At 40.0% G+C, this 12197-nt stretch overlaps 1 protein-coding gene across 1 annotated transcript in view; it reads right to left on the minus strand.

Annotated features, from left to right (window-relative positions):
• The window catches only part of LOC136423884 (sushi, von Willebrand factor type A, EGF and pentraxin domain-containing protein 1-like), a 52576-nt gene extending 40741 nt beyond the window's left edge, over positions 1-11835 (minus strand). The window contains exons 1-2 of the mRNA XM_066412264.1: positions 11637-11835; positions 1405-1753 (exon numbers count right to left, since the gene is read on the minus strand). Coding sequence (XP_066268361.1) covers positions 1405-1753 — 349 coding nt within the window. The 5' untranslated portion in view covers positions 11637-11835. The remainder of the gene's footprint in view (positions 1-1404; positions 1754-11636) is intronic.
• Between the last annotated feature and the right edge of the window lie 362 nt (positions 11836-12197).

Genomic DNA, 12197 nt, shown 5'->3' on the forward strand with positions numbered 1-12197 from the left:
CAACAAATGTCAAAACGTCATTTGGTGATTAAGGTAGGTTGCGTTAAAACATGCATGGACTATAGCAAATGCAAGGGGTTGTGAAACCTTGATTCTTACAAAGTATTGTAGTCCCTGTGCAATCATAACCCCAATCCTAAAATGTTAACATAACTTTAGGACGAAAAATGCTGTAAGTCACAAAGTGAAATGATTTTCCATTTCGTGACAACAAATTGATTTACATTGTGTAGAAATACATTGACGCTATCCAGACTGGGCTTTTTTGGGATATCTGGGACTGGGGGGGGGGGGTTCTCATAAACTCTGAACGGTATGATCTATCATTCCCAAAGTTTTATAATTCCTAGAATTTTTGTGACGTTATGACGTAATATGACGTAATTATGACGTCATTGATGTGATTTTATTGGCTAAATAGGGAATTCCCGTAAAATCTAAAGGAATCAAACAAAATTGTATGTATTGTTGATTTTAAGGTATACCAAGACATATTACGTAAAGGGTAACTACGTTTACGTCAAAATGACGTCATTAAATGACGTCACGTGTTGTAAGCGACCCCTTGGGATCCGAAATCTTGGATCGGCCATTTTGAAATTTTCAAAAATACCTTTTTTCCACTTTAGAACCCAAAAAACACTATAACTAGACTAGAAACGTTAATATAAATGTTCATGGTAAACAAAATGCCACGTAGTGACGATTTTGAAGGCGAAAAAGCCTGTTGACACCTAAAAGAGTGTAATGGTCCGCCATCTTCGATTTTGACCGATTACGTCATCAAATTAGCATAATTTATGAATATTGAAACACATAACCCGAAACTCAGGTCTAGACATTTTTCGATAGATGATGGAAGTTGCCAGACACTGTATGTTATAAAGTTACTCAACAATATAGTTATCTATTATTTCAATGATGTATTTTAGAATTGTAAAAGCATTAATATTGACATAAATTCTTTTATGATCGATAGATTTGATATCGTTGTCATTTCCCTGTATGTTTTGAAGCCCTAACATTAACAGCAAGTCGATTTTTCATCATAAGCATAATTTGAAAGGAGACAATATGGACTAACAGATGTGCCAAAGTATCGATTGGCTGGTTTATTTTCAATTGTGAGGATATAACTCTACCATAAACGTCACCTGTGCAGTAGTTAGTGTCTGAAATGTCGGTGTATTTCATGTAAAAATATTTATTTATATGCGAGAAAGGTTTGACAGGTTCCTGCAAATGCACATGTTAGATACATATTTACAATGATACTGTCGCATTAAATTTTTCAAATATATATACAGTCAGGTTTTATCTAATATTCTTTAGTGACAGGCGAACATAATCTCCGCTTTTCTGTAAATGATCTGTTCAGTATGTTTGAGGTTTGAGTGGCATTACCTGTTTGACAGCAGGTCCCAGTGTACCCACTGTTGCACCTGCAATAACCACCACTTGAATACCATGATCCATGACCGTTGCAGTTCCCAGTGCAGGCTCTGGTCCTCGTGCTTGCTCCGTTGCACGCGCCTCCACACCGAGCAGCAACAGTGACGTACCTTGTGGACGTCCTCGTTCCACTGCCCCGACAAGAACCATAGCAGCTGTTACTGTAGGAGCTCCAGCTGGACCAGCTGCAGTTCCTGTAGGGGCACCTGCGCCGCCGCCGCCGCCGCCGTCTCCATCCGACAGTCTCTGGTGCGAGTAGTGTCACTACTACTAGCAGAACCAGGACTGCTGTGAACCTCATCTAAAATGAGGAATAAAGGAAAAGGAATATATGATCTCGTGCCTGTATTACTCCTAGTGTACAGTCTCAACAATCCGTGGTTTAAAATATGAATAGGCTCCAACAGGGTGTGTTCATGTGGATGATAAATTGTCTTTAATCGACCCCACCTGATATATAACGGATTTGGGATGAAAGCTTGTGTATTACTGCCACGATTAGGTTGGAAAGTTTCGGCATCCGAGTGATTGTCGTACGTGTACGGCTTTTTCGTTTTGAGTGATGCGGTCAGGGGCTGGCGGCCGAAGAGGTCCTCTTGCGAACATAGTGGATAGTAGAGTTATGAATGCCATAAATATTGTTCGCCGGGTCAGATTTTTGACATTTTTTTAGTGCCTCACGAACAAGTGTGCTCACAGTAGAAACCGTAATATCTCCTCAAGACTTTTCCTTTATTGGATTGGTGGTCATACAAGTTGCGTAATTTAACATGTAAACAAATGGAACAGCCTAATTGTGGTAGGAGACCATAATACATGTACCAGAGCTCTATCATCATCCCCGGGATGGAAGGATGCGACAGTTAGAGGCGGGGCTTCAACGGGAGACAAGAATTCATCTACTAGTAGTCTGGGGGGACTTTCCATTGATATGTTATCATTGATTTTTATTTTATTTACTACGTTGAATGTTCCTAAAAGTCTTCTTTAGATTTTAAGAGGGAGAAAAAAAGACAGGGGGTGAATGTATGAATATTCAGCACGCAGTACCTACGGTGGCCAAAGGTGCAATGTTTATCTTATTCATTTTTTATTTCCTTTGAGCGTTTCATTTTCTGCATCGAACTACGTGTACATTGAATGTTCCGAAAATTCGTCCATGGATTGTGAGAGTGACAATGAGAAATCGAGAGAGGGTGAATGATTGAATGCTCAGCCCACAATACCTACGGTGGCCCACAGTTACAATATTCTTTTTCAAAATTCCTTTTTATTTCCTTTGGACGTTTTTATTTCCTGTGGGTATCTAACTTTTTGTGGGAATTTTAATTTTCTGTTGGCATTTTACTTTCTGTGGCCATTCTTATCTTCTGTTGCCTTTTCAATTTTCTGATCGCATATTATTTTCCTTGGGACATTACACTCTTTGAGCTCATTTTACTTCCTGAGAGTATTTCATTTCCTAGGGGCATATTGCTCCCAGTACGCATTCTACTTCCTGTGGTCATTTTACTTCATGTAGGTATTTTACTTCCTGTGGCCATTTTACATACTGTGGCGACACACCCTCCCCAGCAGCACACTCTTGAATTGACATAAGCATTGCTGGGAATGAATGGGTACTAAAGTTACATATTAACTGTAGCTGATATATACAGGGTTGCGTATAATTGCATTATTCGCGGATAATGAATTTTTCAAACTGGCTAAGAAGTTATTTATTTATGATTTTGTATCAATTTATTTTTATGTTAAACGCAGGCGTCATTTAAGTTCTGTGCGTCACTACGTTGTCTATGTACTGCTTCTGATTTTAATATAAAGAAAATTTGTGAAATACAAAAATTGACATTGTCGGTCATATACATTCTGACGAGTTAACATATATGATGTATGATATTGCGTATTTTAAGTTAGTTTGCTTTATAATAACCCAATAAAGATATAGATCATTAGAAAGCTAACAATGTATACTTTCAAGAAATGTTGCGCTTATCTACAATTCTGCCTATGATAAGTAGTGGCAATAAAACAATAAAACATACTTTTTCGTTAAAACATTATGTTATACTTTAACCATCAACATTATAAGTGTGTATTTTTTCACTACAAACTATCTGAAGACTACTAACAACATTACTCTTGCCCATGAGAGCAAAAGAAAATCAGGCAGGTACTGCTACGGGTGAGTTAATGATTGAACATTTTCCTCGGTGCTGAAGAGACTATCAAAACAATTGTTCGCCAGGCCCTGTTCCTACTGTAGTATCTTATACTTATAACTTATAGATTTGATTCTATTCGACTATAAAAAGTATAGCTAGGGCTACCCAGCTAGCCAAAGGCTATTACATAGGGTTAGCCCTTGAAACAGTATTCAAAGTTCAATACAAAATTTCACAAAGCACGTCAAACACACACATGAAGGCGTACGCAAAACGCAAAGATGAAAAATATAGAAGAAACAAAATTAACAAAAACTGGCACAAAACTAAAGCGCATATGGAAAAAAAATCACATGACCTAGCTTTATATGACATTGTTCACAACTTTAACAATATTGTTTTATTAGATATAACAACTTCGGGTTCAGCCATATGTATCCAAAACCGTTGTAGTTAAGGATATTTTACATGGGCAATCCAACCATGTTCTCCGTATAGAACTGTATTGTATGTCTCTCGAAGTAACGCTTCCATCATAACCGGGAAAGTTCCCAATTCTCCTCTTAACTACAACTCCTCTTTTGGACATATATGGCTGAACCCGAAGCCTTACCATATAGATACAGTCACCACGCAGTTACGACAACATCTACAAGACATATGTTTAGAAAACTGGCATTGCGCTATTCGAAAAAATATTCAAAACCTCCCTTTCTTTCTACCTTGAACAAGCATTATCAGCCTGAGAAATACATTGCAAACATTAAGAGACTTGACGTACGTAGGGCAATAATAAAACTCAGAACCGGTTGTCACAAATTAATAATTGAAACCGGAAGATTCCAAAAAAGTGCTTTTGAAAAAGACGTCGTTTTCGCTGTAAAGTGTTTGTGAAATGAAACAATCAGTCACCATAGCCCTTAATCCGTGGCCATAACCCGTTATCCATCAGCAAAACCCTTAATCCGTCAGCATAACTATTAATCCGTTAGCATAACCCTTGATCTGTCAGAATATTCCTTTATCCGTCACCCTTACCCTTAATCCGCCATCCTTGCCCTAAATCCGCAACAACCCTTAATCCGTCACGAAAGTCTTCAATCTCTCACCGTTGCCCTTAATCCGTCACCTAAACCTTAATCCGCCACAATATACCTTAATCCGTCACCATAAATGTTAACCCGTCACCAAAGACCCTTATCCGTCTCCCTTTACAATAATCCGTCATCATTGCCCTTAATCCGCCACCCTACCCCTAAACCCGCTACCCTTGCCCTTAATCCATCACCATAGCCCTTAATCCGTCGCCATAACCCTTAATCCGTGATAAAAGCCTTTAATCCCTCACCGTTTCCCTTAATCCGTCACCATAGCCCTAAATCTGTCCCCATAACTCTTATTCCGTCAACATAGCTCTTAATCCGTCACTTGCTTGCTTGCTTGCTTGCTTATGTCGAGACTGGACGGTCTCGAGTCGTGATGGCAGTCCATGTGGTTCTATCCCTCATCGCTTGGAGCAGACTATCAACTTCAAGGCCAGTGTCTTTCCTCAGGGTGTCAATGTATGTTGCTGCGGGTCTTCCAGGCCTCCTTTTCCCATGCCTGGGAGTCCAGAGAACCAGGTCAGCCACTTCTTCTTTGCTTCTGAGGCAGTGTCCAGCAAACTTTAACCTCCTTGTCCTGATCTTGTCAGTCAGTTTTGGTAGTCCAGCATACAGGTCCTTGTTGGTAATGTGTTGTGACCAGTGGATGTTTATTGCTGATCTCAGGAGCCTCGTGTAGCATAATCCGTCACCCTTGCCCTTTATCCGTCACCATAAACCTAAATCCATTATCCTTGCCCTTAATCCGCCACCATAACCCTTAATCCTTTAGAAAAGCCTTTAATCCCTCACCGTTGCCCTTAATCCGTCTCCATAGCCCTAAACATGTCGTCATAACTCTTATTTCGTCACCATAGCTCTTAAAAATCGAGAATATGGACACAGGGTTCAGAACCATAAACTAATTTAGGAAGTGCATCCCACTGTGGCCTTGCTGTAGGTTGAAAGGAGGATTGGCCCCCATAACTACATAAACACATAAAAATCCCGGACTGTCTCTGGCTTGAAACAATGGCAGGAGAAGATTAGCATAATACTGGTGAACAAGATTCAAATATTTTTTCTACTGGTTTTCAAAGTAGCATTATGAAACAATACAGAATGACACAGAATGATTGTAACAAAACTACATAGTCAAAACAACTTTCAGTTTTTAGAAAATCAACCTTGTGTTTAAAAATAAACTTTCAAATCGGTCTGTCAAAGTTGTTTCAAAATGTCTAACTGTATATTTGCAACTTGGAAATGCCCTCCTCACAGTTGAATTCAAATGTCTGATAGTTGTGTGTCCGCAAATATGACTTGTAGCTGTGTTGTCATTTATATTCTGGGTTACAAAAAGCTAACTTCTTCTTCATAGTAATACATGAATTCCTTTACATTTCAATTTTTTTTTGAGAGTAACTCGTATTGGTGGTGACTGTCTTAGCCAGGCCAGTCCACCGATGTGAACACAACGACAGTCAGTAGCAGACTGACTCTGGTAGTTTACGTTAACCGAATTTATTGGGTGATTTTATAGTACAAGCATGGTCTTTAATCCGTCACCCTTGGTCTTAATCCGTTACCTTAAACCTTAATTCGTCACCATAAACCTTAACCCATCATCAGAGACCCTAATCCGCCATCCTTATCCTTAATCCGTCGCCATAACCCTTAATCCGTCACGAAAGCCTTTAATCCTCATAGTTGCCTTTACTCTATCACCATAGCTTTTAATCCGTCACTCTTGCCCTTAATCTGTCACCGTAAACATTAATCCGTCAGCATAACTCTTAATCCGTTAGCATAACCTTTAATCCGTCACGCTCTCCCTTAAATATCTGTCATCCGTATGTAGTAAAGTTACAGTTGAACCTGTCAACCCAGGTGCCGTTATGAAAAAAACATATATCAGATACAGTAAACGCTTCTTGCAGTTCATTGTGCAAGATATAGTAGGATTATGTGCTCCTGTGTTCAATATATTTCCTGTGAAAGCTACTTGAATAGCAGTTGGACGTATTCTGAGAGGGTATCAACTGATAAAAAGAATGGATTTGAATTGATAAATAGTCAACATTGGGTGGTAGTACACATAAATATAAACTGGCACCTATCGCCTAATTCGTAAACGTTTGAAAGCGCAGCTTAATTCACAACAACTCTATCATTCAACAATTGGAAGCCCCGCCACGGCTCAAACTCAAGATACTTTCGGGTATACGAAAATTATGTCCTTTATTAACATAATATATGCTCATACCTGTATCTATATTTTGTATCAGTTTATTAGGCAATAATACAGATTTCCATAAATTATGATAACTTTTATATTTACAACTTAGTATGCATATAACCACATCAATGTCATATCTTGTTCTGACCTAATTTTAGGTAGTTTAGGCAATATAGACCACAAACGGTATGGCTTGTAATGGAAGCTGGGATTGTGATGGGAATGTTGTACCACCATGGGTGCACCGAACTATTGTAGGGCGAAAGAGTACACCCACCTCATCTCGTTGGCGTTTAAAAAATAAAAACTGGTCTCTGCTTACAACTTATACTTCTTTAAAGATTACCATGAGTTAAATACAAAAGCTATCAATACAAAAGCTATTAATGTTACATGCAGCACTAAGAACGACTGCGACACAAAGTAAGGTTAATATTCCAAATGTGGAACATTCTGTTTGTAGGAAGAAACTTTTGAATTTGTAGATTAGTTAGAGTATTTGTCTCCACAGGAGAGCGATGTTGAAATCATCTCCTCAATAGGACCAGATGTTCTTTGGATTTATCTTTTCAAGTTTTTTTAATCAAATAGTCAAACATATTCTCATTAATTGTTGCTCCTCTGACCAGCTTAAAAAAAGTTATTTAGAGAAGCAGTCTACACACTTGTATACATATTATGTTTAGTTTTACCTGACACAATCTGGGTAAGTGTAGGGGTACTGCCGCGATTCTGATTTGTACTTAAACTTTGGAGTCTCAGATAAGTGAACATGTAATGCCACACGTGATTTATCTGATCATACTTTATCTCCTGTTCAGATCAAACAATACGATCCAAACTACAAACGTTAAACATAAGAAATCAAAGTTTACGTGGAGAGTTTAATACGAGTCGTACAGAGTTAAGAGGTCTTAGTGGCATTGAGATAGATTGGAAATCATTACTAACAAATGTTTAACAAGTGCATTGCTGAAAATACAATCGGTATACGTAATTAGCCATGACAAGAATGATCAAGCTAACTGTAAACTGTAAAGGGTCATTCCCTCTCTATATATTACACTGTTGTTATGTTGTTATTGTGACCAGTTGTTTCTTGTGTTTAGCTGAAGTGGTTCTTTTGATGCTATATGGTATTGGAAAATCCGACAATACACCTAATTAATGTAGCCTACAGGTGTCTAATTTGACTACGTGTGCGTGTGTGTTTGCTGCTTTTATTCAAATATTTACATCGATGTAAAGCAATATAAAATCAGTGAAAAATCTTTAACCCTCAAGTACATTCTTCAGGGAATTGCGCTGTGGATTTATATTACAGCAACCGGCCGGGCAACTGCCCTGAGCTACCGGCAGGGCAACTGCCCTGAGCTACCGGCGGCAGGGCAACTACCCTGAGCTACCGGCAGGGCAACTACCCTGAGCTACCGGCCGGGCAACTACCCTGAGCTACCCGCCAGGCAACTACCCTGAGCTACCGGCCGGGCAACTACCCTGAGCTACCCGCCAGGCAACTGCCCTGAGCTACCGGCCGGGCAACTGCCCTGAGCTACCCGCCAGGCAACTGCCCTGAGCTACCGGCCGGGCAGCTGCCCTCAGCTACCGGCCGGGCAGCTGCCCTCAGCTACCGGCCGGGCAGCTGCCCTGAGCTACCGGCCGGGCAACTACCCTGAGCTACCCACCAGGCAACTACCCTGAGCTACCGGCCGGGCAACTACCCTGAGCTACCCGCCAGGCAACTGCCCTGAGCTACCGGCCGGGCAACTGCCCTGAGCTACTGGCCGGGCAACTGCCCTGAGCTACCGGCCGGGCAGCTGCCCTCAGCTACCGGCCGGGCAGCTGCCCTCAGCTACCGGCCGGGCAGCTGCCCTCAGCTACCGGCCGGGCAGCTGCCCTCAGCTACCGGCCGTGCAGTTGCCCTGAGCTACCCTTTAAACTGATGAAATCAACACGAGGCGGCTGAATAATACAAATCTTGGGCAGGGCAATCGCCCCCACAAGTCAAACATAATAAAGTACATAACACGCAATAAAACATATATACAATTTGATAAAGCACCATGACATCATCAGCACTATGGTAAAAAAACGTTCATAATAGCTGTGCCTGTGGCAAGATTCTATCTGAAATGACTACCAAATTTCAAGAACAAAATTAATGTCAAACGAGTATTCAAACCAATCAACAGGTAACTGATCTCTATAATACTGGTTTCAACATATAACGTTATGACATTTTTTCCCTGATAATTTTGCTAAGATTAAAAATAAAAATTCACATATTTCTGTGCCGAGTGGCGTCCCCGTCCTAGCCTGTGTTTACACAAGCTCTCGGCCGGAGGTTACTGACCCCCACCCTAGGGGCTGGCGGTAACAGGACCGGCCGGCCGCTAGGAGCGCGATTTGTTAGACTAGTCCCCGTCCGTGTTGTCTCTGAATGAAGTCGATACTGAACAATGGAGCATTGATACTGTAACAAAGGATCGCTGTTTTTGGTGGAGTATCTCTATATAATGTCCTTGATCCGACGCCCTATATATTGGCGTTTGAAAATCCTGATTTTATGCAAACAACATCAAGAGCCTCTATTTACATCGGGAATAGTAATTTAGTGGCGAGTGTTTGCGAGAATCATCTTACCTCGCATAGGAGCCGCGCCGCCGGATTTGGGAACCTTCTTTCAAACTCGGCAACACAATACTTATGAAAATGTCTGGTTCATTTACAAGTATGGTTCAGTTTATTTTCTAGTGCGGTATTTGCGTTACATTACTGATACATGCAAGCATTGAAATGTATTTTCCATTAAAATGAACCCAAAAAGTTCAAAGGCCGGGTTTTGAATCGTCGAAGTTCTGTTCATGAGACAAAGGCGTTTTGAATATCAAATTGCTGTTTCAAAAGGGGAAAAAAAGATGTCCACACTCGGTATCAATCTTGGTTCCTTCCAATCTTCATATCAAGAGCGCAGTACTGTGAAGTAACCGATTGAGCTAACTTTAAGCTTAATCTTTAGACCTCACTACATGGTATTGTTTTTGTCGATTTTCGGTCGTTTTCAAAATCAGTTTGATCTTGTGCAATTTTGTGCCATAGATGAAATGTTGACAGCACAATGCAAGCATGACAATGCAAGCATGGACGCAACAAATTTTGGGCCAGATCCATTGTTTCCAAAATTCATTGTTGCCTTGATTAAACTTTGCACAGAGTCATGGCGGCACTGGCCGGCAAAACAAAAAAAATTGATATTGACCATACCAGAGGGTTTGTCCATTTTGTACAGAGCTAATTTAACCCTCATACACCCGAACGGGGTCATTTTTGACCCCAGGCGTGTATTTTGACGTGCTACTTGAATATGTTTGATCTGGAAAAAATTCTTTCCGCGACTTTGTCAGAAGACATATTTTCTAGCCTTTCCCAATTTTCTAGGGAGATCGGCACAATACTGTTGACATTATAGAGGAAAGTCTGTGTTGAGTCCACTGGGGTCATTTTTGACCCCAGCAAAATATATGCTGTTTTTGAGACCTGCCCTATGTAACTCCTAAACTACTTATTGTATGACCACCAAATTTTCAGAGGATGATGCACATGTGAATCAATATTACCATAACAAATTTTATGTCATTATGACGTAATCTACGTGATTCTATCCGCCATCTTGGATGTTGACCGATGGCGTCATCAAATCAGCATAAAATATAAATTCTAAATCATAAAAGTTACATTGGATTACATAAGATGATAACAATGTAAGAAAATACATTTGGCGTACTAACAAAGCCTTGAAACGACATCGTCTGAACTGAAATTAGCAGATTTGGTAAAATATGCCAAAAACCTGTTGCCATGGCAACACCAAAAACGATGAACTTACATTATAAATTTGACATTTTTGTCACTGACATTTTATGAAAAGTCACAAAGTTTGGTGGCTCTCGCGTAAGCTGTTCATTAGTTATCCAACATGAAATTTGTCGTGAGCTTCAAAAATCTCCTGGTCTAAATAGGAATAGCTCAAGACGTGGTCCTTCTGATCTTTTTGCATAAATCATGATAATGAATGGCAATTTTTCAACTCTAAACTTGCCAAAATATTCCTCTTACATTGATGAAGCAATGTACGGATAACAATCAGCGAAAAGAGTTAAAAGGGAAGTTTTACCGAACAAAACATTTTGGGGTCGCTTTTGACCCTGTTCAGTCATTTTAGTCGCAAAAATAGGTTCGGTTATTTGAGGGTTAAAGTTGTATTCAGTAAAATGGACAACCATTCCCAGACCAAATTCCATCTCATTGGGCCTTACAGATAATTATAAAATCACCAGGCAGCAGATGATAACTTTCCATAAATTCTGTTCTAGTTACTTCCATAGAGATTTTTTCATAGAGATAGCTATACATCAAGGTCATTAGCACAGCCCTTTCTCAATAGAATGGAGAAACCCTACAAGCAAGGCATATGCTACCAAAATACAAATGTACTGAATTTTAGCATTGATACGGAGGCACAGGAAATAGTGTTCGGGTCTATGAAGACCCTAACTGAATGGATCGATCAGTATAGAAGATTGTACGTCTGGGATTAAACTTAAAAAGAATTATGTTATGTATGACCACCGATTTTTATTTTATTTAAGTCAAACCCTTGTCCACATTTACTCAAAGTGAATTAATGCCTTTTCTCACCTTGAAATGTCGTCTCTTCCGTTAGATTTTGCAGGCTCGAAGCGACCGGGCGAAATATCTTCCTCCTGTGTCACACCTGGAATAAACAATCTGTTGGCAGATTGACCATTTATAAACTCCGACTTCAGTTACGAGACAAGTTCTTGGCAACGGAATTGCATTGACAGGCTTATCTTGACAATATCCAAGCGATCGCATGGCCATACCCCCTACTGTGTACTGATTAAACGCCGTGCGGTTAAAGTCTCCGTAAAACAAAGGTTGTGTTTCAAGATTGGTCTATTGACTGTTTTGCTATATCTGACTCAGCATTACTATTATGATATTTTCTCTGGTCTTATCATTGTTCCAATTGTTGCAATGCATTTCTCAGTATGTATCATTTTGTGTAGATTGCATATGTTTCATTTATTAGTTTTCTTTAACGTAGGCGAATATAGTTGAGCTGAAAAGTATGCTTTACATTTAATGACCAAGTTAAGACCGGGCTTTTGGGGCTTCAGTAATGTGTGTTTGTGTGTGCGTGTGCATGTGTCTCCCCATGTGTGTGTGTATAAGAGC

Source organism: Branchiostoma lanceolatum, chromosome 18 (assembly GCF_035083965.1).
Source record: "Branchiostoma lanceolatum isolate klBraLanc5 chromosome 18, klBraLanc5.hap2, whole genome shotgun sequence".
NCBI lineage: Eukaryota > Metazoa > Chordata > Leptocardii > Amphioxiformes > Branchiostomatidae > Branchiostoma > Branchiostoma lanceolatum.